General features: G+C 53.4%; 9 protein-coding genes across 9 annotated transcripts; all 9 read right to left on the reverse strand.

Moving 5' to 3' along the window:
• Window positions 1-2,516: 2,516 nt before the first annotated feature.
• Window positions 2,517-3,413, reverse strand: PHACADRAFT_197797 (uncharacterized protein; the record flags this gene model as incomplete). Its single annotated transcript, XM_007397993.1, has 2 exons — window positions 2,517-3,325; window positions 3,383-3,413. The coding sequence occupies 2 exons, from the start codon at window positions 3,411-3,413 to the stop codon at window positions 2,517-2,519; spliced, it is 840 nt and encodes a 279-aa protein (XP_007398055.1).
• Window positions 3,414-4,366: 953 nt separating this feature from the next.
• On the reverse strand, window positions 4,367-8,406 carry PHACADRAFT_259684 (uncharacterized protein). The gene is made up of 12 exons (XM_007397994.1): window positions 7,726-8,406; window positions 7,528-7,674; window positions 6,921-7,441; window positions 6,627-6,868; window positions 6,198-6,566; window positions 6,038-6,142; window positions 5,914-5,982; window positions 5,753-5,858; window positions 5,540-5,690; window positions 5,176-5,483; window positions 5,022-5,120; window positions 4,367-4,964 (listed from the first exon to the last, which is right to left on the reverse strand). Exons 1-12 carry the CDS (start codon window positions 8,382-8,384, stop codon window positions 4,912-4,914), a joined length of 2,829 nt encoding a protein of 942 aa, XP_007398056.1. The 5' UTR covers window positions 8,385-8,406; the 3' UTR covers window positions 4,367-4,911.
• Window positions 8,407-9,076: 670 nt separating this feature from the next.
• On the reverse strand, window positions 9,077-9,741 carry PHACADRAFT_259685 (uncharacterized protein). The gene has a single exon (XM_007397995.1). It carries the CDS (start codon window positions 9,430-9,432, stop codon window positions 9,226-9,228), a length of 207 nt encoding a protein of 68 aa, XP_007398057.1. The 5' UTR covers window positions 9,433-9,741; the 3' UTR covers window positions 9,077-9,225.
• Window positions 9,742-9,789: 48 nt separating this feature from the next.
• Window positions 9,790-10,206, reverse strand: PHACADRAFT_163663 (uncharacterized protein; the record flags this gene model as incomplete). Its single annotated transcript, XM_007397996.1, has 1 exon — window positions 9,790-10,206. The coding sequence occupies one exon, from the start codon at window positions 10,204-10,206 to the stop codon at window positions 9,790-9,792; it is 417 nt and encodes a 138-aa protein (XP_007398058.1).
• A 378-nt stretch (window positions 10,207-10,584) lies between these two features.
• PHACADRAFT_259689 (uncharacterized protein) lies at window positions 10,585-14,453 on the reverse strand. Its single transcript, XM_007397997.1, has 9 exons — window positions 14,418-14,453; window positions 14,020-14,342; window positions 12,697-13,606; window positions 12,568-12,641; window positions 12,404-12,514; window positions 12,038-12,349; window positions 11,503-11,977; window positions 11,176-11,450; window positions 10,585-11,117 (listed from the first exon to the last, which is right to left on the reverse strand). The coding sequence occupies exons 2-9, from the start codon at window positions 14,284-14,286 to the stop codon at window positions 10,938-10,940; spliced, it is 2,604 nt and encodes an 867-aa protein (XP_007398059.1). The 5' UTR covers window positions 14,287-14,342; window positions 14,418-14,453; the 3' UTR covers window positions 10,585-10,937.
• Window positions 14,454-15,010: 557 nt separating this feature from the next.
• PHACADRAFT_259693 (uncharacterized protein) lies at window positions 15,011-16,483 on the reverse strand. Its single transcript, XM_007397998.1, has 9 exons — window positions 16,409-16,483; window positions 16,311-16,344; window positions 16,214-16,253; window positions 15,945-16,147; window positions 15,878-15,894; window positions 15,791-15,827; window positions 15,680-15,741; window positions 15,440-15,624; window positions 15,011-15,381 (listed from the first exon to the last, which is right to left on the reverse strand). The coding sequence occupies exons 1-9, from the start codon at window positions 16,438-16,440 to the stop codon at window positions 15,236-15,238; spliced, it is 756 nt and encodes a 251-aa protein (XP_007398060.1). The 5' UTR covers window positions 16,441-16,483; the 3' UTR covers window positions 15,011-15,235.
• Window positions 16,484-17,094: 611 nt separating this feature from the next.
• On the reverse strand, window positions 17,095-18,722 carry PHACADRAFT_259697 (uncharacterized protein). The gene has a single exon (XM_007397999.1). It carries the CDS (start codon window positions 18,454-18,456, stop codon window positions 17,608-17,610), a length of 849 nt encoding a protein of 282 aa, XP_007398061.1. The 5' UTR covers window positions 18,457-18,722; the 3' UTR covers window positions 17,095-17,607.
• A 1,044-nt stretch (window positions 18,723-19,766) lies between these two features.
• Window positions 19,767-23,541, reverse strand: PHACADRAFT_259700 (uncharacterized protein). Its single transcript, XM_007398000.1, has 11 exons — window positions 23,077-23,541; window positions 23,001-23,023; window positions 22,751-22,948; window positions 22,464-22,696; window positions 22,332-22,412; window positions 22,214-22,279; window positions 21,950-22,167; window positions 21,415-21,887; window positions 21,237-21,361; window positions 20,551-21,185; window positions 19,767-20,495 (listed from the first exon to the last, which is right to left on the reverse strand). Exons 1-11 carry the CDS (start codon window positions 23,248-23,250, stop codon window positions 19,800-19,802), a joined length of 2,922 nt encoding a protein of 973 aa, XP_007398062.1. The 5' UTR covers window positions 23,251-23,541; the 3' UTR covers window positions 19,767-19,799.
• A 263-nt stretch (window positions 23,542-23,804) lies between these two features.
• Window positions 23,805-25,012, reverse strand: PHACADRAFT_125021 (uncharacterized protein). Its single transcript, XM_007398001.1, has 4 exons — window positions 24,582-25,012; window positions 24,397-24,539; window positions 24,191-24,343; window positions 23,805-24,137 (listed from the first exon to the last, which is right to left on the reverse strand). The coding sequence occupies exons 1-4, from the start codon at window positions 24,909-24,911 to the stop codon at window positions 23,924-23,926; spliced, it is 840 nt and encodes a 279-aa protein (XP_007398063.1). The 5' UTR covers window positions 24,912-25,012; the 3' UTR covers window positions 23,805-23,923.
• Window positions 25,013-25,034: the final 22 nt, after the last annotated feature.

Raw genomic sequence — 25,034 nt, forward strand, 5'->3', positions numbered from 1 at the left:
CCGCACCGTTATCTCCTCTGCTGCCCTCTTTCTTTTTGCCTCCAAATCTCCTTTGGTGAAAAATAGTGTTGGTCGTAAAAACCTCCCGTCTGGCAGATGAGGTTCGTGTCGAATAACGACGGCTGGATTATTGTCCACGGCTCTCAAGGCCCGATCACGGAGAGCACGCAGGTCCTTGTCGGAGCAATCCCGCCCACAAAGGATCTGAAATTGTTGCAACTTTGGAAATGCAGATAGCAGAGAAGAGACCATGGACCAATCGCGAGAGCAGAGATAGTCGAAGGTCAAAGAGGGACGATCATCACTGTCGCTCGCGGTTACGAGGTCTATTTGGCGAAGGGACCAAGCCTCGTCGCCGCCACCGGAAGGTATAAACCTGACGACTTGCACTATAACTTGCACACCTGGCAGACGTTCGCCAACAGAGGAATCTGGTAGATAAGCGAGGAACGTGTAGGCATCTTGGGAGTATCTTATGAGCACGATGGTCCAGTAAGAGAGAGAGGCAAATAAAGCATACCCGGCGTTGCTTCTATAACCTTGAACTGTGACAAGCCAAGCATGTCGTCACCTAAGAACGTCTGGATAAACTCGATGAGGGCCCATGTTTCCGCAGGAACTGCCTGCCCAATAGTTCGACGTCGGGTGAACAAGTGTCGTGTACTCGCAGCCGCCAGGAGCCAAGCGGGTACCGCCATGTTGTTCGTGCAGTTCCGAAGCTCGACTGAGCGAACACAGCTGAAGGAGCCACTGCAGACGTTGTTCGCGGTATCAATTGTTGTGAGTGGTGCGCCTGACCATGTGACCCGGTCAAAATTGACGGCCTCGAGGTGGGTGATATCGCCCAGTACGCGGAGCAGGATTTGGAATGATGGAAAGTCACAACAAAAAAGGGACAGAGCAGTGATGTTCCGTAATGAGCTCTTCAGATCCGCGCTACGTGATAAACGTCCAGGGAGGGTGTCACGACGATCATGCCCCCACCCGGAGCACTGGTAGATGGTGCGGCACGCGGGCAAGAGGCGAAGGAGTGCCATCCAGAGTGGACAGCCAGAGAACCAAGTGCTTTCAAAGTACAGCGTAGTGATGCAGTCCGCAAGCCATGATGACAGCGGGGATCGCACTATGCCGTAAAGCATACGGCAGTCCTCCTCATTCTTCAGTGTCAGGACGTCGAAGAGATGAGGACGCAACTGTCGGCACCAGGCTTGCGAGACTAGAGAGAGCTTTGAGAACTCAGCTCTGTCACCGTAGCCTGTCACGAAGATCTGAATGTCGCGTTGCAATTCAAGAGGAAGCTTCCTCCAGTAATGGGTGAATGCATGAGACGAACGAGGTTCGCGACCTGGAGGACTCAAAAGTGTGAGTAGAGCGGCCAGGTTATCTTTCGCAAGTGCGACCCATGTACACCACGCACCATCTGCTGCATGTAATTGAACTCGAGGTCGTCCAGTTGCCCGCCGTGTCATGTAGCCTGAGGTTGGCGATGCGCTATCGAAGTGACGTTCTCTCAGCAGGCGTGCATGCGCCCTCCACGTGGCTTCACAGCCCCGGATCGTGAGTAATAGGTTGCTCCTAACGCGATCAGCCTAAGGCCGCAAAGCCCCACCGAGTGTGGAACGCTAACACGGTGCCTGCGACGGCGTGTACAGCTGGCAGCTCGAGAATCCGCCTTAAAGCTGTTGTATCGGAACCCGTGTCGTCGCACAAAAATTGTGGTTCAGGCTCCCCATTTCTTCACTGCTGTCGAAGACGGAGACGTGCGGCAAGTGTTTGTTTATATGAGTTCGTACGCACGTTCCAGCCCGAGAACAGCGAAAAATAAGCTAAATCAACAAGTCTAAAGTCTCATCTGGCGCAAAGCATGCTCGCACACTTCGACGGTATGCTCATGACGACGAAGCTCATCTACGACAAATTGCTCACATCCCTCATCCTTCGTTCGTTTTTTAGGTCCTGCATAAAGACATCGCTCAGCGTGATGCAAAGTGGCCACGCTGCACAGTTCGCACCGTTATCTTTCGTGCTGCATCCTTGCGTGTGGCCTCCAATTCTCTTTCGGTGAAGAATAGAATCGGCTGTAGGAACCTTCCATCTGGCAGGTTGCGGTTATGTTGAATGGTGATGGCTCGATGGTTATTCACAGCACCCAAGAGCTGATCGCGGAGAGTATTGAAGTCCCCTTCTGAGTAGCCTTGCCCGCAAAGGACATGGAATCTTTGCAATTGCGGAAATGCAGATGGACGGGAAGTGATCATAGACCAATCGCGAGAGCGGACGTAGTTTCCGGTCCACGAATGGTCAGCAGCGTGGCTCACGAAGGCATTCGCGAGGGCGACTTCGCGAACAGACCAAGCCTCATCGCTGCCGTTGGAAGATACGGACCTTGCGACTTGAACTGCGACAACAGAATTCTCTAGATATCCAGAGAACGTGTAAGGATCTTGGGAGTATTCCATGAGTCCGATAATCTGTGAGGATGACGAATAAATCTCACTCTGAGTTGCTCCCATGACCTAGAACTGTGAATGGCCGATATCGTCATCACCCATAAACGTTTCAATGAACTTGATGGTGGTCCATGTTTCTGCAGGGACTGCCGGCCCTGCAGTCCGACGTCGGGTAAAGGAGTGTCGTGTGCTCGCAGCCGCCAGGAGCCAGGTGGGTACTGCGGTGTTGTTCGTGCAGTCCCGCATCTCGACTGAACGGACATAGCTGAACTTCAGCCATGTCCGCTCAGTCGAGATCAAGGAGCCACTGCAGACGTTGTTCGTGGTACTAATTGCCATGAGGGGGGCACCCGGCCAACTGACCTGATGGAGATTGACGACCTCGAGGTAGGTGATATCCCCCAGTACGCGAAGCAGAGCCGAGAACGACGGGAGTTTACAGTGGTACAGGGCCAGGGAAGTGATGTTCCGTATCGAGGTCTTCGTATATGCACTGCGTGATAAACATCTGAAAGCAATGTCGCGAGGATCGTACACCAGCTGGTGGATGGTATGGCACGCTGGCAAGAGGCGAGCGAGTATCATCCAGAATGGATGGCCAGGGAACCAAGAGTTATCGAAGTACAACGTACCAACGTGATACGCAAGCCAACCTGACAATGGAGATCGCACTATATCGTAGAGAATACGGCAGTCCTCTTCGCCATTTATCCTGAGGGTACCGAAGAGACGAGGGCGGCACTGTTGAGACCAGGCTTGCGAGACCAGAGAGAACTTTGAGACTATAGTTTTGTCATCAAAGTCCGCCGCGAGGTCCCGGATGTCGCGGTATAGCTCGAGGGGAAGCTTGCCGAAGGGGGTGAATGATTTGTTACCTGGAGGACGGGGTGAGCAGAGTTGCAAGGCCGCGGTCTTTTAAAACAGCGACTCACACCACGCACGATACTCCTTTGTTAGTGGCATGTAATTAAAACGGAATCCGCCCAATTACCCACCGCGATGGGGGTTGACGACGAGCTGTCGAGGCGACGTTCCTTCCGCATCAGCTACGCAGCATTGTCCAAGGCACCAGAGAAATTTGGAACTTTTTTGTTGCAAAAATATGCAAAAACAGCTTGTAAAAATAAGTAAGAAAATTCAACTCGGCAACCCGGCAGCCGAGCCGACTGTCCGCCAGGCCGTTTGTCAAAGCGCCCGGGGGACGGTGGCACCCGGCGGATAATCGACTCGACTGCCGGGTTGCCGAGTTGCCGGACTGCCGGATACTGAGCAAAAAAATACGGCCTTTTCTTACTTATTTTTTCAAGCTTTTTTTGCATATTTTCTGCGACAAAAAAGTTCCAAATTTCTCTCGTGAGGAGGCATCTTAACTTGGAACCTGGAAGGCACACCGCCCTCCACGCGCTAAAACTTTAAACTTCAAAGCTTCAAAGCTTCATGCATTCATGGCCGGTTGCAGTGAACGTGCACTTGTCACAATTTCAAATCGTAGACGCGGAGCCTGGCATACCTAGCCAGGGGAGCGCCGAAAATTCAAACGGCAAGCAAGGTGTAGTAGCAGTACCGGTAATGGTGACATATCAGACATATCCTGCGGCCAAGGAACGAACGTCAGAACGCCGCGACGCCCTTCATCAGTTTTTCAACCGTCGGGGATGCACAAGAGGTTGCCAGGCGGCACTTCGACGTTGATCGGCCGTGGAAGATGGTGTGCATCAGACCGACGTCGGAGGCTGGCGTTCTGCGTCCCAGAGTGCAACACCGCATCGCGCACGGCCTTAGGCAAAATGAGACCAGTGCTGTCTACTCCCGTGCGACCGTATACACAGTCCAATGGCGACAGCGGCAAGCGCAGTGCGCCTTTGTAACTCGAGTTACAACTAACGCCTTGGAGCATTCGCATATTTTCCACGCTTGCGTTTTACACTTTATGCCTAGGAATACCAATACGAGAAAAGATAGGTACAGAAACGAGGAGAGAAACAGAGACTGAGAACCAATACTGTCGTGCCTGACAAATATAAAGAAAAAAGGTCGGCAGACAGGACGAGATCCATGTGGGAATGTAGGATCATATAATGTATGGTATCTAATGAAGGGCTTGTTTGAACGTGGGTAGTTAAATGTTGCAGGAAAGCAAACGGAAGACTTTGATGCAAGACGGAGGGGGACTCGGGCGCGTGTGATGGGACTAGAGACACATAAACACGATCCAAGGGGAACGCAGGAGCCACAAGAGCGAGAGGATAGATCACAAGACGAGATTGGATCGAGATATAATGAGCAAGGAGCGAATGCAGGGTCGGTGTGATATGCCGAGTCGATGTGTTTAACGTGCTCGAGCGGAATATAATACCCGCTCTGTCCGTCTGGGCGCCCAGCCCGTATGCCTCGCGAACGCTGAAAGGAAGAAGGGCAAGGGACATGTTAAAATACAGAATCTTGTACAAGCCGACGTGTCCTAGAAGCCTTCAGGACTAGTCTGCCTCAGTGGAAGATTCAGGAAGTCTGCGGCTGCGAGAGGAGCTACGTTAATGGTCGATCGCAGAACAGGGAGCGGGAAGCACGCACTTCTTTCCCACACACTGTTACCCCACCAGTTCACCTGAATCGAGCCACCTCTCGGGAATTGTAGGGTGAAGAAGATAAATAGCAGGGATACAAAGGTGCCTGCAGCACGACCCATCAGCAATTTCTCTCATCATTCAAAGTGTCGTACACATACCGATATCCAAAGCCGCACTCGTGACATAGTTGAACTTGCTCCACCACGCAAAGTTGCGTCGCCTGATCCAGTACTGGAAGATGAATCCGACCGTGATCCAGGACGAGTAGTTAATACCCGTCGCAGGCGGAACGTACGTGACCGCATTGAGCGCGATCGGCGTGCTGATATACGTGTTCCAGCTATTAGGGTATTTGCGCTGCCAATACCAGAATGGTATGGGAAGGAACACGCCGACGATGACGGCGTACACCTGCGGATAGTAAATGGAGCTCTTGCCGAATTGGCGACTTGGGCCGAGGAGACCCCTGCACGACACCAGATCAGTCCGAGCCTTCAATCGAGGAAAGTTCACAATACACACCAGATCGCCGAGGCAGTGTAGTACACTTGGTTATGCGGGCATGTAAGTCGACTGCGCTGGTCTGGCTGGCATATATCGGGAATGCTGGAGAACATCCACTGTTTCACACCCACTTGGATGAACGCCGCAAATAGCGTCGCAGTGGATTGCACTGGTATGCCAGCATTATGTTAATCAACTACTTCTGTCGCAGTACTCTGATACACGACGTACCGATGAATGTTGCGCGTGGCGGAACCTTGATGTAGTGACCCAGTTTCAAATCTTGAACAAACGACAGCGCCTCAGCGAGCGTCTGGATGGTGTAACCCTTGAAAATCTGTCGCATTGTCAGAATCCAGTTTGATGAAGATGTGAGACAATCACTCGCTCACCATGTTCGCGATGGGCTTGCCAGGCAGGAGGCCACCAGGAATAATTTGCGCAAGGAGGTTCAATGCCACCTAGAACAATGTTTGGTCAGCATGAATGTCATTGCAGAACAACCCGAATACTTACAGATTGCCCTGACGTCGCGAAGATGAAACCCGCTGGAAGTGTGTACAACACCGGGAGTGCGAGGGAGAGGAGAAGCGCCCAGACTGGCAACCCCGTCTGCCACACCTAAAACACTTCGGGTCAAACGATGTCGGATGTATCGAACGAAAATGCCACAGACCTCCTGCGCAACAATCATGAGAGCCAGGAAGACCGCAAATACCCCAAGGTACCACCAATCGGGCACCTCCGGGTAGGAGCGCATGAGCTTCGCATGGATATCATCCTTCTCAATCTTGATACGCTTGAAGCCGTTCATGAGGTTCTTGCCGTAGTAGAGGATCGTGTGTACAATAACACAGGACGAGAGGATGAAGGCAATCAGATAGGTGACGGCATACCCGCCGGGTAGATACAGCGGCGAGTAGTCGTTGAATCCTTGAACGTTGAGTGTCTGATCTGAGTTTAGCACGCGTGAGACGTTGTATGGCTGCGCATAGCGATCGTATGGCGTGTTAGCTAACATCGGAAGGTGCGCAAGGTGCCATGTCTAGAGGCGAGGAGATCGTCAGGACTTCGCACCGCAATAAGTTCATATGAATGAACTAACGTTTGTGTAGTAGAGCGTGGGCAGGATGATCCAATAGAAGAACACGAAGCCAGCGAAGGTCTGGATCGATGCCCACCACGGCACCATCAGCGGGTTACCGGCCCATGTAATTTGAGTCCAGTCAAAGGTCACAATACCCATACCCAGACCATTCGCAACGCCGAAAAGCTGGTTTACTGGGATGTTGTTAGGACGGATCCAGCATATCCATGAAAATATCGACAGCGCAGTGAAGAGATACCCTGAGGATAAGGCATAAGATAACTAGGCCCAGCGAGCGGAGACATAACGTACCTGGCAAGAAAAAGAAAAAGAACGCGCCCAATACCACGTACATAAAGTAGCGGTACCGCGAGATGCCTCCTCGGCCCTCGTCCTCTTCGGCGTGTAGGGTGTTCAGAACCGTGCAAGTCACGAGGTTCTGAGGCCAGATCATACTGGCAGGCCAAACAAGCACCCTCCTGCAGAGCCCTGCTACACCGAACCCGGTCATCTGGGTAGCCATGACTAAGAGCACGCTGAATCCGTACGACAGCCTTCTCCCGTAGTCGATCTCTGCGACAACAACGGCGTTAATTGCATATGGTGCACCAGACGCGACGTTCGCCATCATGAAAACACAAGCGTGCTCCTTAATGTTCCACGGTCCAGGATTCAGAGAAAACTCGAGGCCGCCGAGCCAGCGGGGAAAGCGATAGGTTGTGATGGGAAGGAAGAAGGCAAAAAGTTTCCCTAGGGGATGTGCGCAAAGCAGTATGACATTCGTGGATATTGCTGGTGCAGGTTGTCGGAAGTTGAAGAAGACGTTCGCTGATCTGTACAAGCAGCAGAGCGCCAACAAAAATAGTCACGCACAAATATTTAAACCTGAGACATCTTACAGACGGAACAAGCCACTCACCCTGTAACCAATATCAACAGCATCCCAATGAACCACATCCGCATTGTCAAGCACGGCATCTCCGGATCATCTATATTCGAGACCGAGGCGCGGACTTCTGGATATGGGCTGTCTTCCTCTTCTATACCGTCAAAGTCGAACTCCATCCTGTTATGGGGATTAATTTTCGAATAAAGGATGTCACAGTGGGTCTCTCACTTGATGGATTCCGCTCCCGAGTCTAAGCTTGGAAAACTTGTCACTGAGGATGGTGGTCGACTTTTCTGCGGGTCATCCGGCTGCTCTTCCTCAATGCGATCTTTTGTTCGGGGAAGAGAGATGTGTACCTCTCTAGAACTGACAGCGGAGCTCACCGCGGAGCGTCTTCCTGCATGTGCTGTCCCCGTATGTGTAGTTGATGTCGATGTTGAATTAGTCTGTGCTACGCGTCGCATGCGATAAGGATCGTCGCCCGTCTGAGAGTCTGTCGAGGGCGGAGTCTCCACCTGAGGGCTCATGGGGTATGGGTGGCGTGTGTGTAATGAGGAAGGACCAGTCATAACGAAGTTAGGATAGGTTGCATGAGGATCAAAGGCGGGTGGCGGGAAGGACACGGGTGGGTGGACAAGCGAAGGGGGGACGGTAGTGGAGACGGCGTGTGGCTCCGCTTCTGCAGTGCCCGGTGGCCCAAAAGCAAAGACATCCTCTGCCTCTGATTCCTCGTCCTCGTCTTCGACGGAATAATCCTGCGAGTAAGCCGTATACTGCTGGTCGCGGTCGAAGTAGTCCGGATGGTCAGCTCGGGACGTGGTAGGACGTGCCGAGGCGGGATGCCCTGAGGACGTGTAAGGTCTCGACGAAGATGACGGCCGCGTCATGGTCGGCGAAGACGACGCTCGCGCTGTGGCGAGGAGGGGGGAACGACGGCGAGCAGAGTGAAGGAAGTCGGTGAGAAGAGAGGGCAGAGTCTCAGGCACCCATCACCCAAAGGCACAACTTCCCTTTCTGGCGACTGCTCAACGGCGAAGCGCCCAATCTATCGCTCTGGGCACTTTCGGGCGACACACATGCGCAGCGGCCAGACCACGAAATTTGTCGGGAAGTCTATGTACGAACCTGAACGCGTTCCCATAATATTCTTGCCATTTACTGCAGCTTTTCCAGGTGCTCAAATGCCCCGTCTGCGAGCCATGCTGGCAAGCTGCAAGTGGGACGCCGAGGTACGACGTTTTGGGCCCTCGGCTTCCCACTCCTCGCCCGCCCGCGACGCAGGGCTGCTCCCAGCAGCAGATGTATACTCTATGAGTCCGTCAGCCACCCACTCGCAGCCCGGTATCGTCCCGAAACAGCCAGATCGCGTTCTCGCAGCGGAGGCAAATCTCATTGCAACCGTCAATATTAAACAGGTTAAAGCACACCGTCTGGTGCCCCTCAAAGCGCACACCAGGGACGCTCGCTGCCGCCACTGACAGCATGTAGGCCGCTCTATCCCATCCGTACCTGGTTAACCCAGCACTCGTGGTCCCTGCGTGGCCCGCACACCGCCTTGCGGAACACCCCCTTGGATTCGTCGATCGCGCGGAATGGACGACCACTCCACTCGCCCGTGACCGTGCCAGCAGGGAAGACATGCGGCATCGGCGGAAGTGTCTCCACGCTCGACATTGCCTCTCGATCTAGGAACGTACCCAGGTCGCGTTCACGACCTCCCCTTTCTCCTTAATTTCGGGATCGCGCAAGGACATCCACGAGTTCATTATACGCTCGTTTGACCACGTAGCTTCTAGCCTGCAGAAGCACCGCGAGCGCACTGCGCACGTGAGAGGGTGAGGTCTTTGCCGAAGATAAACCTGCCGGTGGGACTGCGGCATCCAAGCGGATGACTGGCGCCGCCCGCCACGGTGAGGGGTTCACGCATTTCGCCATGCGAGCTGAACATTCTCCTTATTAGTCACGCCGAACAGTTGCGAGACAGTAGGTTCGATCGGTGGTGTCAAAACAGTACTCCGTTCGACTACGTCAGGACTCAGAAGCACCCTGCTATGCGACCTTTTCCAGGTTCACCTAAAGGAACTTCGACTGACACACATTCACTTTTCAGACCGTTCATTCCCGTGAAGACAGGCTGGCTCACATGCCATCAGATGGGCGCAGTCAGCGACTGATTTCCCTCCGAGAAGAAAGCTTGTGTGCAGAATTTCGTCCAGTCCAGTGGTAAGCCCAGCCAGTATCGTCATGCAAATGCCAGCTGATGAAAGACTACAATTCGCTAGGGCTGAATCATCACTTTGAGACCCGCGCGAGAGCGATCACCCCGTTAAGCTGTTCGTCCGAATCCATGATCTTCGGACACGTAGAGACACTCCGTCCCTCCTTCTCCGAAGTGAACTGTACAGATGGATCTGCGGGCTTACTATCTGCGGAATTCTTGTGGGCTCGGCTTACAGAGTATACTTCTGTGGCTGATGGAAGAGAGCTGCAGGTGGCCCGTCCCTCGTGCACAACACCCGCAGCGCTCTTTCTTCTCCCGCGGGTACAAGACCAATCATGGCTATCTAACAGCACCCAACCGAACCCACACGTATGCAAATGGCCCATTATGCTCATGTATCCCGGGTTGGCTCCACCAATTATCAAAGCGAGCCGCACACTGCCTCGGGACGTTCGCGCGCGAATCCACGGCGGCAGGAAGCGCAGCATCCTCGCTGGGAAGCCCTATCCGCCTTCGCACTTTGACGGCCGGAGATGAAGCAGCGCTAGCGGCACGCCCGCGGACAACACAGAGACAAATGTGCCCTTCGCCTTGTATCAGCCAAACCAATGGCAGATCCGTCTTTACAAATTCGCACACACGCGGCACGTCTTCGAGGCTTCGCACCACTAGAAGCCTGCCCAGCTGTGCGGGTCTATAGCGAGGATTGATCCAGGCGAGATTGACTTTCGTGAGTATCTCGACGGAGCACACGGATGCCCATCGAACGGAAGCTGTCCTGGAGCTGCTCAGCCGTCCTGCGGTCGCACTCTCTCATCGGACTGTAAGGCGGCAACGCGTCTGTTAAGTACTGTAACCTCTTGGCATGCGAACGTGAGTACTACCTACTAGGAGAAAAAATGTGTGGCTACTACTACTGGTACTACTACTACTACTACTACTGGAAAATGTGCTAGCTACTTGGAAGGAGTGACTACCTACTATGTGCTACTGAGACGAATAATGAGACAGAAGAATGTGATGCTGCTGCTACTGCTACTACTGGAGGATCCAAAAAAAATGCGGAGGAAACAGGTGATGGTACAAGAGGCTTGATCAAAGCAGAGTCGTCGACGCGACGTACATGCAGAGAGGTGTGCGCGCACCCGCGACCACAGCAGATAGCAATCACAGAACACGAAGCACGAGGAACGTATTGACATTGCATTAGAGAGACCATCTATACACCGTACCGCATCCGGAGCTTTTCTTGTATGACGGGCGGGAATGTAGACACCTGCGCAGCCCAGCCTTGCGCGTCATGCTGCTTGAACCCGCTCAGGAGCTGCTGGAACATCGTGTTCAACTCCTGTGACGGGTTGTTCCACTTGACGATCGCGTTGCAGAACCACAGGAGACTCTGTAAGATTCGAGTCAGTCGATGAACGGAGCTGCTATCGCCTGGACACAGCACTTACTTTCGCAATGCCGGCAGGGTTCGTCTGCACGAGTGTGCACAGACCGCGGAACGCTGAGTCTTTCTCTTCGTTATCCCGGATTTCGTAAAGTGCTTGGCACCAGGCCTGTGCAAACTCAGGGAGAAGAGGCGCGACCATCTGCGGATGCATGAGACCTATTCGCCCTATTGAGACAGCGGCGTTCTCGTGAAGGCTGCGCGGCGCTTTCGGGTGAAGTAGAATTGGAATGAGACGCGAGATCAGCGGGTGCACCCATTGCTGAAACTCGGGATCATCTATTCGCAGCATCAGCACAACCGCCGACATCGAAAGGTAAAGATAACGTACCCCTGCCATACCGGAGCGCGACCTCGCCCACAGACCATGCCGCGTTGTTGCACGCGCTGACGAACTCAACTTTCGGTTCGGGGTCGAGCTGGACAATCAATTCTTGCATGATCGCGGGCATATGTGGTCGCAGAATTGGGAAGCAGTTCATTGCCAAATCACCGACAAGTGCATACGCTGACTGGCGAACGGGTGCTTGTGGGTGCTTAAGGCAGACCGTCAGGAGCGTGAGCAAATTCGGCTGGCTGCGCGAGATGGACGGCTCGAGGGCCATGCCCAAGCCCTGTGTCAATCCGGACAGGAGGTCAAGTGCCACAACCAAGAAGGAACGATCGGGCTCGTCCATGTCGGGATTCTGCTGGTAAGCCTGATATTGGAGTAGTGACGAGTGAACGATGCTTTGGCACCGTTCAAAGATTGGGCCAACATATGGCGAGAATGCAGGCCCAATCGCGATGGTTACCGACGCCAGGCACTTCGTAATAAATGTTAGTTAGCATGTGGTGTATGATTACCTCAGTACAGATGAACGCACCTCGAGCAAAGGCACCAAGTCTTCGTCGTCATCCTTCAACTTCGACCATCTCTTGAGTAATGGCGGCATGAGAATCTCGACCAACGTCGGACTTTGCAGAGCGCTACCGACAGCATCTGCCAAAGTACCAACAGCATCATAGAGAATGAGCATGTTCTTGTGCTGGTACTTGTCGAAAGCGAACACAAGGTTCCGCAGGACTGGCTCAAGGTAGGGCGCGAGTTCCGGTCCAGCATCCTCCTCAAATGTGGCGAAGGCGCTGCATCCGGCTTCCTGGACGCGCTTGTTATTATCCAACACCATGCGCAGAAGCTGCGGACAGGTGATAAGCAAACACTTTTTTCCTTCAAGAAGACATACACTTACACCTTCGAGCGTAGGCACGAAGAACTGGTTCTTGTGTTCGTCTGATACTGGTTGGGTACACCAGCTCGCGTATCGACCCAGGGTCCAGCATGTGATAGATCGAACAAGAGGCTACATAACACAGTGAGTCATCTACCATGACAAGCCAAAACTTGACAGCTTACCTTGGGATCGTTCAGAGTATTGATGAGATAGGGAATCAGGGTAGGTAGATGTGGCTCAATAGCATCGATGCAACCTATGAGGGCTCATCACCTTCGAGGTCAGCTGGGGAAGAAGGAATAATTACGCACCTTCTGCCATGGCACCTAAAGCCAGTATACCACTCTCCCTTTGCAACCAATCCTCGCTCCACAACTTGTTCTTCAACGGTTCCAACAGGTGATTGAGCATATCCGCGCCAAAGCGGACTGCCAGCACGTCAAGTGCCGCCGCTGCACACTTGCGCAGATTCCACTCCGTCGACATCTCGTCCGCAAAGTCGTCATCATCTTCATCGAAGCCCTCGTCCTCATCGTCTTCTTCATCCTCAAGCTCTTCTCCGTACGCTCCGACCTTGCGCTGAGGTTGGGGTAGGGCATCGCCGTTGCCGTCGTGCTCGAATCCATGCGCCTTGCCGCTATAGTGTCTCGGCTTGATGTCGGTGTCTTTGTCAGGGATGGCGGCATCCTCGACGTCAGCATCGAGCCAGAGAAGATCGTCTTCACCATAAATCATGCAATCAAGCAGTACCGGAGCGACGCGTGGGAGAAGCGGATGGAGCCATGGAGCCAAGTCAGGGTCTTCGGCGAAGGTAAGCCAGAATTCGCAAGCCTCCAAGGCAACGTTCTCGTTCTTGTCTTTGGTGGAGTAGAGCATATATTCCGCGACGTTCGCCATCTCCGGCATGAGCTTCTCCGGGCGCGACGCGAGAAGCAGGACCAATGCTTGACAGACATGCCGCCGCACTTGGGGATCGTCATCGGACGCTCGCTTGAACAGAGCAGCAATGAAGGCGTCGATATGCGCGAACAACGCTTGGCAGTTAATGGGTACGAAGTACGAAAGACACGCAACCGCGTGCGCGCGCATTTTTGAGTTCGGATGTTCGGTGAGCATAAGGAATTTGGGAATCATGTAATCCAGGGGCATGGTGCCGTTGATCTCGACATCGAGCTTGCGTGGGTAGTCCTCGCAGGCTTTTTCCAGGACGTTGAATGCGGCCTATAAACATATAAGTGTTAGAGGGCTGAGCATGACAGAGAGCATCTTCGCAATCATCTGACGCATAAGGAGAGTGCGACACTTTGATCGTGTACATCGAAATCCCGGTCTCTACGGCACACGGCGACATACGTTCAATGCGCCATACATCGAGCGGTGCATAGGCTACTAGTACCCAGACTTTACGGCCGTGACGAATGCTCAGCGAATGCGCCGGGCCATGGAGGACATAGAAAGCCCAGGGCGGTATTGACGCGGTGGCGCTCGCTTAAGCAACATGAGGGGTGCCTTGCAGGGACCCGACGAAGGATAACAGAGGTCCTTGGTTAACGTGTACGCTTGGTCTTCGAGGACGCCGCATGTGCCAGAGCCGTAGATCCACTGCGTAGCGACACTGGTAGTTGCACACTCACCTCCTGCTGCTCCAAACTCGACGAATCCAATGTGTGCACGAGTTGCTGCAAGCACTCCGGCCAATTTCGCGGCTCCAGAATGCCTAAAAAAGCCACTATATCTTGACCGGCAGCGTTCCGCACCATGACAGATGGGTCGACGAACGCCTGGAGAACGGATGCCTTGACAAATGCCACAACATCCGATGTTGAACGCAGTATAAGACGAGCGTTGTTCTTGAGTAGATAGCCGGCTATGGTGCGAATGCGATCTTCCTCCTGGGGCATATGGGCGAGGACGTATGCCAAATAAGCAATATAATCTGGAACTCGCGTGAAGCTGTTTAATTTCTGATACGGCGGAGTTGGTTATGGGCGGAGGATAAATGAACGGGAATTAGCCTGGGCAGGTTGGAGGGTAATTAGCGACGTACATGGGTGACTGTAGTCTGCACTCCAGAGGTATTGGTGTCGGTCGATTTATGAATAGTCTGCAGGATCTCCTGGAGGCCTGCTTGCTGAGGCTGCCATGTCGCCATCGTCCTTGAAGAATACGCGTTCGATGTCGTGGACAGCAGCGGACGCGTAGGGTAGATGAGTGTAGGGAGAGTTTATTACCAGCCCGAAAGTTAACTGGCCTTGTTGAAGCTAATGATTACGTAAACCCCCTATAAGGCAACTCCTCAATCACTGGTCTAATGCCAGTGGGTTCTTTGGCAAGTCTCCTGCCTGTGCTCGTTCCTGTCGAGCTTAGGCCACCGCCCAGACCATTATTTTGTTTTTATAGAGACATGTTGGACTGCACTCTGCAAAGATCGCCATGCGTCATCATCCCTGAGCCGCGTCAAACCCGCACCCGACCACGCTTTCCTGTCATTGGACTGATACCAGACCGGTCAGAAACCTCGTTGCCTGCCGCGAGATGTATGGTTTCACAGGGTTTCACAGCCTCAAGTCTGTCTTCTTTCAGCCGGAGATGAGTAGATTATCGATATGAATATCATATTTTAGCATCAAGCAGAAGTTAAGTTTCAAAGCACGAGGCACGGTTGTGCCAAGTTGTCTTCTAAGCTGGGCTGTCTACGATGATCTTCGATGCGGGGTGAAAATAAGAGTTCACGCTTCAAGAAGGTACTACCAGACTTGGTCCCCGCCGTGCCGTCTACTGTGGGGAATCAGCTGCTCCTTCCTGCTCCTTCCCCGACTACATCGATCCGATGTTGCCTCCGAAGCTAGCCTAGTACGACGGCTCCGCTGGAGTAGCCGCTCCAGAAGCGGGCTGCGAAATCGCTGCACCGCCAGGGGACGGTATATGTATGCCAGGATCGTTCATGTAGTCACGGAGGAAGTTGCGCCAATTCGCCTTTGACGGCACGAAGTGTCCTGAGAAGCAACGCAAAATAGAGATTTGCAACGGAATTTCAATATTCAAGGGACATACCACCATCATGCCATTCGACGCGCTTGTTAGCGGAGACATCCAGTAGAGTCTTCGACCGCTCTTCGACCACAATGACGTCGTTCCGTCCCAAGATGTGCAGAGTTTGAGTGGAATACGACGGTAGGAAAATGGCGTCACCGAGCTCCCCACGGGGCCTAAATCCTGCGGCTACGATACAGAATTCCCTACAGACACACAGTCAGGCATATTACTTACGTCCTATCAGAGAGGCTTGCTCACAAAGGCTCATGTGGTGCTTTTCCGTCGACTAGGAAATAGGGAACCACGTGTGGCTTCTCCAGCTAAGAGACTATGAGCACAAGCGGCAATAAACACGCGAGACTTCCATACCAGCGCGGCCAACATGGCAGCTAGGGCAGCTCCCTGGCTGTTCCGATAGTCAACACAGACGCGATTGCTCTGTCTCATGAGGCGTACCTAAAACCAAACACGCCCTAGTGGAGAGATTAGAATCATCAAGATTGTGTCTCAAATGGAAACGTACATCATAGTGATCTTTTCGCAATGTGTCGCGCAACAAGACAAGGGAATCTTCGATGCCGACCAAATTTGTCCTGCTCCTCCACCACCCGCGAGGCTGCAACGCAGGATCGCTCTCCGCGGTCTCGGATGTCCCGAGCTCCTCGGGCGCATTGAAGCTCTCTGCAAGATCTACAGGTGACAGAACATGCGGTGCGTCCAAAAAGACTAACGAAAGGACGCATCAGAGATCTCAAGACTGCCTCGCCTTTGTGGGTACAGATGGATGCTCACCGAGGTCTACGCCCTTGCACGTTTTCCGCAGAGCGCCCAGCTGTGCATTTCCGGGTGAGTACGAGGCTGAAAGGATCAAAGAAGGCGGTCTACGAACCCTCTTGCTGAAGATTGCGGCACTTTGTGCATACCTAATCATGCGCACCAAGAAGCATCAGAGTACAGGCCCGTTATTTTCCTGCTCGATGCACCTACCCATGCAATACCAGCACTTTCCTAGTTGTCATCGTTGTGTGACCCAAGCTGACGTCGCGTGTTTTTGGAGCTGGGTCGCGGAGCAGAGGAAGTTGCAAGTGTCTGCTTTTGCAAGCCCATGCCTTAGGCCTTATGGCCGACACGTCGCCGACCCGACGGATCCGAACACGGCATGTGCCCACCGCATGAAGAGCATAACGCGAATATTTCCGCATATTCTGCCAGGTTATGATAATGTCATAGCTAAAGGTAGGACACTATGATTCTGCCAAAGCTTAAGTAGATATCCTTATAGTCATAGGCTACTACTGGACATAGATTATCGGAGCACGTGCAGCAACAGAGACCGAATCCGGATACCGTCCCCGATTGTGCGTAACTTGCTGCCAATTGAATGCCAGCACTGGAGCATGCTAGGCAGTATAGACAATATCGACGTCTCGTCAACGTCTCATGCACTCCAAGAAGTATAGAGGGACGGCTGCGAATAGAATGGTGTATCGAGGCGCCACCACGTTACTATCACGTGATTTGTGACTGATGTGACTCCACTAAATGCACCTTAACGATGCCCCGTGCTCACGGTGCTGGGAGCCTCGGTCTCAGCCGTAGGATAAACCTGCTGATATTGGCTTAACTTGAGGCTACTAGGACACTATTAGAGAATGAAAATCATTTATAATCGCAATATGAGAGTCCTCTGCTGTCGATGTCACGCTGATCACGTGATGGTGCATGAGCCATATCTTAAGACTACCTGCATAAGTCTAAATCCTTGTCGCATTCTACTGAACGCCGCACAGCGCGTCGCTTAAGGCTCGAGACACAGCTTAAGACTTGGGGCATGTAGTTATGACACAGAGAGTCAGCAGTACTGGCACGCAGACAGAAGTCACAGACAAATCATGACAGTACCAGAGCATTCGTACAAAAGGGTGAATGTGGACGTACAACGAGGCCCATGATGAAAAATTGAAGCTTGAAGAAACAGCCAGTATAAGCGGGGTGTGTATGCAATAAGATCATGAAAGTTCGAGGTCTCGCCAGAGGATTCGGGAACGCAAGAATATGACAGAATAAAAAGTCGTCAAGGTTCGTCACAGCAGACTCAACCTAACTTATGGGTGAGCAAAAAATCGAAAAAAGTGGGAGCCGCCCACACACACTTACAAATAATGCTACACGATGCTCAACCAGCTTCATCCGTAAAAACCGTCCCCGTACCATCCGTGCCTCCGCCTGATACCGCAACACCTGCATGCTATTGCGCTCAGCGCGATCACTGCCACCCACGACAGCGCGGCCGCGGCGACGATCATCCAGACGGCATTGCCAAAGGACACCGCAAGCTGATTTCCCAGCTCGTCGTGAATCTTGTCGCTGGCAACAATAGTCAACGCAAGGTCGGCGGCTAGAGATACGCTCCCAACGATGGCCATGATGATAGTGACAAGGAGAGTAAGAACCGTCATCGTCTGTGAGCGTACGAATATGGCGAGCACCAAGGCCAAGAAGGCGAGGCCTGCTGAAATAGGGTGCAGGACTAGGAGAATTTTGAGACCTTCAAGGAGGTCCTCCGAAACCTGGGGTGGGAACCCAGCCAGGCTGAGCACGTCCACTGGAATATCGTATCCAAGCCGCGGCGCTGTGCACTCGCCGTCGTTCTTGAAAATAGTGGGGAGGTCGAGCACGGTTGACGCACAGAATCCCCAAACACCAAAACGCAGGTTCGTCGCGGAGTTAGTCGCGGGTTGGTTCGGGGGCGGGGAATAATTGATCTGGAGGAGGTACACGGCCCTTATGATCGGCAGCGAGAGCGCGGGGAGGAGGTACAGCACAAATGCGAAGAAGAGCACGATGAAGGTAAGCCAGGCTGCAAAATGGAAGCGCGCGGTAGAGTGGAAGCGTGGCTTGCGATGAGCACAGCAGGGGAAGCAGGCATGCCAACGACTATAGCGTCGATGATGTCGACGGTGACTGCCATAATTATGGTGATGCTGATGACCTCTGTACCCATCGTCTTCCTCCTCAACAATGATTGTGGGCATCGTCGGTCATAAATGAGCGTGTAGATTCAAGATCGCAGCTCGCGTTGCGCGAACAGACTCCGCGATATAATACAACGATCTCCAGGTCGCAAGGTATTTATGAGCCAGTGAGCAACGGCCTCCTCGAGAACGGTCTGTGCACTCACTAGGGTATTGCGTGAGACCCCCAGAGAAGATGAGAGTAGGAGACCAAAAAAGTCTGGTAAACTCCTACGAACTTGGCAATTCAACATCGCTGATCTGAACTCTATATGAGAGATCCGGCCATTAATATTCTCGTCGGTGCTGCAAACCGTACGTCATTTGCCATGTGGTAAAACGGCTGCCTGTTGAAAAGTAGCCAGTCTTTAGAATGGTAAGCTGCACTTGAAGATAAGTGGAAATCACTACAGCTTCAAGATGTCTATGCATTCGGAGCAATCTCTGCCTCGTGATCCCAGCTCGGCATGAGCGCACCGCACCGCACCTGTTAGTTATTCGATGCTCAGCGCGAAGGTTATTGCTGAATTCAATCCAAATTCAATCTCGCAGCTTGACTGCATAGGACTATGTTTGCTTCATGAAATCTCTATGCATAGCCCTGGCCCTGGCAAAAGCACGCGCACTGCAACAGAACGTCAGCCCTACGCGCCATCATGCATCATGTTGCATATACAATCGCAATCGCAAGCGACGATTCAGCGAGCTGGACGTCACTCACGCTGTCTCGGAATGTCTCTTGTTTACACAAACCGAGCAGTTACATTTGCCTCTGGGGCACGCATAGGCATACCCTCGGGCCCACAATCGCTGCAAAGGGGAGTACCGCGTCAGTCAGCGCAGCCACTGGCAGTCGTCCTCGTGGCTTCTTCGCTACCCGAGATCTCTGTCCCACCACTCACCTGCATTCGCACTGGCAGTCGCTTGGTATAATCGTGTCTGTTCTCGTCATGTTGGTTGTTCAAATGGTTATCGCGAGGCCCGAGCTCGAGTTTCAAGTCGCCCTCGGCTGACGCGAGGGGCCCTATGACGTTCAGATCTGCAGAGTGGGTAGTGACGCAGTGCTGCATATTCATATTGCACCCATCAGTCCAAGTACTCTGAACTTAATTCAGATGGCACTCTTGAGAGGTCCCAACATATCTTTCTACTCGATAGGTACTGCACTTTGAAACTTGTGTACCACTCCGAAGCCGAGGCAATGCGAAGTTCGCCTCCATTTCCGGCCTCCTCGGATCTGCATAGACCAAGCAGCGACTCTCATTTCTCTGTTCAAACGAAGCCACCAAAATTACTCGAATGCATACGATACTCTACGGAACAGCCCAAACTTAGTCCAGACTTGGAGCAGCCCAGCGCGTCATCTAACTTGAATGCTTCGAGGCTTCTGGTGCCGACGGACTGCTTATCTTGGCATGCTTTTTGTGGTCCGACACAAGCTGCGCAAACCGCGAGCGTATTCTCTCCTCTTTCGACTTCCTGCTATCACTCAGGGAGTGGTCGGTGTCGTGGAACTTGCCCCTCTTCTTCTCCGGCGACGTCGTCAAGAAGTTGACCATCAGCTGCCACAGGTTGTTCCCGCTAACGATGACATCCTCATCGGCGAGCACGGCCTGGTCCGCAATTCTCGCGAGCTCAACCGCCTCGTCCGTGTCGCGCCGTGCGACGATGCTGCTTGGCGGCGGCCGCTCGTCCGCGTCGAGCGCCCACGCCCAGCTCCAGCTCCCGCTCGTCTTGAGCGCCTCCTTGATACCCTTGAATGTTGCGCGCTCGCCGCCGCCATGTACGTCCTTGTCGACGTAGAGCTGCAGCTGGCTCATGTTCCGCACCGCGTTCTTGTGCGCGATGTCCAGGTTCCGCCGCCGGTGCTTTTCGATCGTCTTCACCGTGCTCGAGAACTTCTTATCGAACTTGGCCTTTGCGTCCTGGTATCGCCGCATCGCGAGCTCGGACACAACGCCGATCAGTTCTGGGGGAAGTGAGAAGGCAGAAAGCTCGCTCTCAGGCTCGAGCGGACGGATGATGCCGTGGGTGGAGACCCGTTCGCGGATCATAGTTTCCTGGGAGTGGTTATCAGATCCTGACAGCCATTTTCAATGAGAAGCAATGACTGACAAGTCCGTTCTGATATACCACCGCCTCACCCGCTCTTCTCTCACCGTCTTCACACTCCTTCATACCAGAGCCATAGAACCTCGGCCCAGCAACATCTCCAGGCTCCCCACTACCATTGGTAGCCCTGTCGCCTGACGGCGCAGGCGACGTCGACTGGCGGGATCGTGTTGGGGAGGAGAGTGATACATCCAATGCCGATGCCGGTTGAGCCGGATGTGCAGAGCTGCTCTTGAACATGACACCTGCACGAGAGACGTGCGTGCTGAATGCCCGACGTAGCGACATCTTGCGCGACGTTCCGGCAGAGTCGTCGACCGACCTCTTGGTGAGCACGAAGAGTGACGCGCCCCGCGCACGGGGACTCGGGGTCCGCGACGCCGGTAACGAGCGTACGTCAAGGTTGGGCGAAGCGCGTGGTAGCCGCACTTCGTCTGGAATGGAGAGCTGATCTTCGGGAGTTGCTGGCACGCCAGGGCTCGTCGGTGGGGAAAGTGTGACGGGAATGTCGCCTATTGAATCGGATATACTGGTAGGGAGCATGCCCGTCACATGGCGAATAAATGTGGCTATAGCCCTGAAGCAGTATTTCGCGGGTGTTGTGAAAGAAAAGAGAATAGGGAGGATGTGAGCAGCATCTGCGACAGTGTGAGATGAGGATATTAATTCCAATATAGCCACAGATATACCATCGTAGACTTGGAGATGTACTAGCGTAGGCCCGTACTTCCCCTCGATATCATTTAACGCCGGGTACAAATCCCTTGCTTCCTGTTTGACATGGTATTTGTCGGGATAAGTGGCCTTATGTGCCCTTTGTGCAATTATTAGCTCTTCGTAACAGCAGGTTCATGCACTTCAACTTACACATAGATGATTTCGTCTCTCAGGACTTCCGCATCCCCAGCAATAACGAGCAGTGGGCACAATCCACCAAGATACGACACCGCTGGACTGACCAAAGGATGAGTCAGTAAGTAGTTCGGGGCATACAAGTGAATCTGATGGTCAATCGTCAAGGTTTCGCCGTCCTTTGTAACACAAGTGACGGCCTGATCCTTGTATCCCGACTGGATCGTTGGTAGGGATGCAGTGGAACCAAGGTGCAGCATCCGTCCCGTGTCTGGAAGATGAAGGTCGTGGCTGCCCTCAAGAGGCGCGGTGACTGGTTTGCTTCGGGTGGAACTGGGGTGGGCTTCTTTATCTTTAGGTCGGAGAGAGACTGCTTGGCGGATGCGCGTCCGCAGGCGCTCGCGAACTGCTGTGTTCAGCTCGTCTGGTGGCGGTGGCCATAGCGTGCTCGGTTTGTAGAAGGAAAGCCCATACGGCGGAAGAACGTCCTTTAATATTAATATTTAGTAACCACAATTCTCTTGGAGGGATGATAGTTCGGAAGACGGACCGTTGCTGTGTTCGTATGGATACTGGGGAACGAGTGCGTCAGATCGCTCCACGGCGAAACAAGCACTCCGCCGGCCGGCATAGGCAGCCCACAGTCGCGGATGACCTGTAGCAACGCGAGGGTAAGGCCTCCTCCAGCAGAGTCCCCTGCGACCACCAAATGAGCCGGATTAACTGGCTGATGCGAAGCATCCTCGGGAGGATGGATCAAGAACAGATCTGCGAACATTTAGGATCATCTCTGTATGATACGCAGGTGACATACATGCCGCGATGAGGTCTTGCAGAGCGCATGGGAAAGGGTACTGTGGTGCTAGCCTATAATTCATAGCTTTTGGCGTGTCATTATAGGAGGTATCTATACTGGAAAGTATTACACTTACCGAATACGCGACCGCTGATCTTCCTCGCATATCGCTGGATGGAATACCTTTCTTGGTCAACACTGCCAAAATAGTAGCCGCCTCACACGAAGATATGTTCAGATGTTCCAGGCTGCTTCCGTGTAGACTTACCTCCATGCGCATACAATATACAACGCATCTCATCCATCTCGGGCTGATAGTACGGACCAGCATCTGAGGGCACGCCGTTCTGCTGCTGCTGCTGCTGCGAAGAGGAGTCGGGTGCAATGGACGGAGTGCGACTGGGTTCGTCTGAGCTCTGCCGCTCCTTCTCTTGAGCCATCTTGTATCGCCGTTTTGCCTCTTTCCAGTCTTTTTTCGCAACAATCCACTCTGCGTCCACCCTGAGTATTTGTTAGATTGTTCGATGAAGTCGAGGGTTCTCATGGCGTACGTACCCCTTGACGCCGCGCACTTGCCACCACTTGGTGCCGCCAACGACCTTCTTAGTCATCTCCTCGCCACCGAAGGCCTGGATGAGGACCTTTGCGGCTTCATCACAGCAGGACATAGGCACGAGTAGCCGGACGACATGCACTGAGGGAGGCGATGGCGTACGCGTGTTCGAGAACTTCTGGAGCTCTTCAACCGTGTGCCTAGATATCTGCCGAGTGAGAACACCTCATAACGCAATACAACTTCGCTCACTTGGTGGAGGCCTCGAGGAATGTCTGATGATGAATACGTTAAGACGCAGCAACGGGGAAATTACAGGTCTACACACCTTAACCACATTAAATGCCTCGTCGTACAGCAGCTCCTCTTGCCTTAGCTTCGTCATAACCCGCCCTTGTGACTCATCCTCCCTCACTAGACGGTCGAAGTAGTGCTTAATGAGGGTTTCCAGTAACAGTGGTCCAAGCTGTATTCCGGCCTGGCGCGTGAGGGAGTTCACCATGGAGTCGAAGATTCGGGTGCTGCGCCAGAACGGAGGTACTTAGAGGTGCAGTTTGAAGGATATTTAGCGTCTTCGGAGTGCCCGACGCGGATTCATAGATCAGGATACAGGTTTATGGTGATGGTACTGAGTTGCACGCCGACGCCGACTTAAGCTCTTGGCATGTAAGAGGGTTTTAGTAAAGTACTAGTATTGTTCGCCGACTCCTGTAAGTTTCGGGGACTTCTGGCGAGAGGACGTGAGCTTAACACAAATTTCCCTCGCTGTACCGCAACCGCTCTTGCGGTGGATGGATATCGTGGTCGTGGGTTAAGGTGGACTTGGTGCTCGTTCATGTCGGGCGGCGTGGGCAACAGAGCGACGCCAAGCGTCATAGCCATTGCCACGTGGCGTAGCCGATGGACCGAATGTCCGCACGCGATCCCGAAGACGGAACCGACGACGTCCACAGCGAACGACGCTGTGAGTACAACCACGTACAGCTTGCATCGCTTGAGGTTCTGCTTGGCTATCAATGAGGCGAGCACCAATGGCAATCAGTTCAAGATGCTGATGGCGCCCCACAAGTGCGCAGTGATTCCATCGAGAATCCAAAATGATAACTTAGAGTATAATCCACAGAGGTACTGAGCGGCAGAGTCGTAACACCCTCTGCAACCCAGTAAAGAGGAATCTAATAGCCAGCAGCACCCGGCGCCGCATCCCCCTCCCTCCTCAAGCGCAAGAGCACCTCTCTGAAGCGCGACAGGTCGGTTGTATTGGGGCCGGTGCGCGCAATTGTCTTGCTCTGCGAATTTTCAAGCTCGACGAGATTGCAAATGCGCTCCCAGGTCGTGCCTGCAGAAAGCGAATCCTGCATCTGCTGAAGGAACTCTTCTTCAAGTTCCCTAAACGCGGTCTCAGAGTGCCATCCCGCGATGCGTACAAGTGAACCACCTACTTGTTCTCACGGATATTCCTCTCCTTTTTCGCGGAGTACTCCTCATAGAATTGGTCGATGGCACCCTCGGCCTTGCCCACTGTCTCGTCACGCTTAGCTTTCGAGCGTTCGTCGCGGGCTTTGATATCAGTCTGCTGCTTCTCGCGCCATTCCCTATAGAGGCGCGTCAGCGACTTGTCCCAAAAGCTCGCGATAGCAAAAATCACTTGATTGCCTCGGGCTCCTCCTCTTCAATCTGCTGGCTCAGAAGGGGCGTCGACGAGAGCGCCGACGGTTGTGGGCGGGGAGCGAAAGTGGGAGTTGTGTTGAAGGCTGGCTGCGAGGACGGCGTCGAGGTAAAAGCAGGTGCCTACAGATAGCCAACATCTTAGTAATATAGCCACAGACCCACTCCTTTTATACTCACAGAGGGCATTTCAATCTCAGGGAATTCACTCTCGAACTTGTCAATTTCGTCATCCCCGGTGACTTTCACCTCCGTCGTTCGCTCGCGCGGAGGCTCAAAGTCATCAAACGAGAAGCCTGAGTGGGATACATCCGCAGGCGGCGCTGCGGGCTCCGGGATGTCCCCGTCCAGTGAGATGTCGGGGAAGGCGGACGCTGCGCGGTCAAAGTCGATGTCCTCGCCGGTCGCAGTGGCAAAGGAGCTGCCTGTGGTTGTAGAGGCGGAGAACTCGCCTCCGAGGAGCTCGTTTTCGCGTGCAAGGAAGTCGTCGCTCATCGTCGTCAGGTATGTCTGGGAGCCCCGCAGTGCTGCCCCCGTCACGTCGCCGCGTACATGGGCGGCTACATACAGACGCCGAATTAAATAGACATAACCCTAACCCTACAAGCATCGGCGCTT

This window comes from Phanerochaete carnosa (genome assembly GCF_000300595.1).
Source record: "Phanerochaete carnosa HHB-10118-sp unplaced genomic scaffold PHACAscaffold_7, whole genome shotgun sequence".
Lineage (NCBI taxonomy): Eukaryota > Fungi > Basidiomycota > Agaricomycetes > Polyporales > Phanerochaetaceae > Phanerochaete > Phanerochaete carnosa.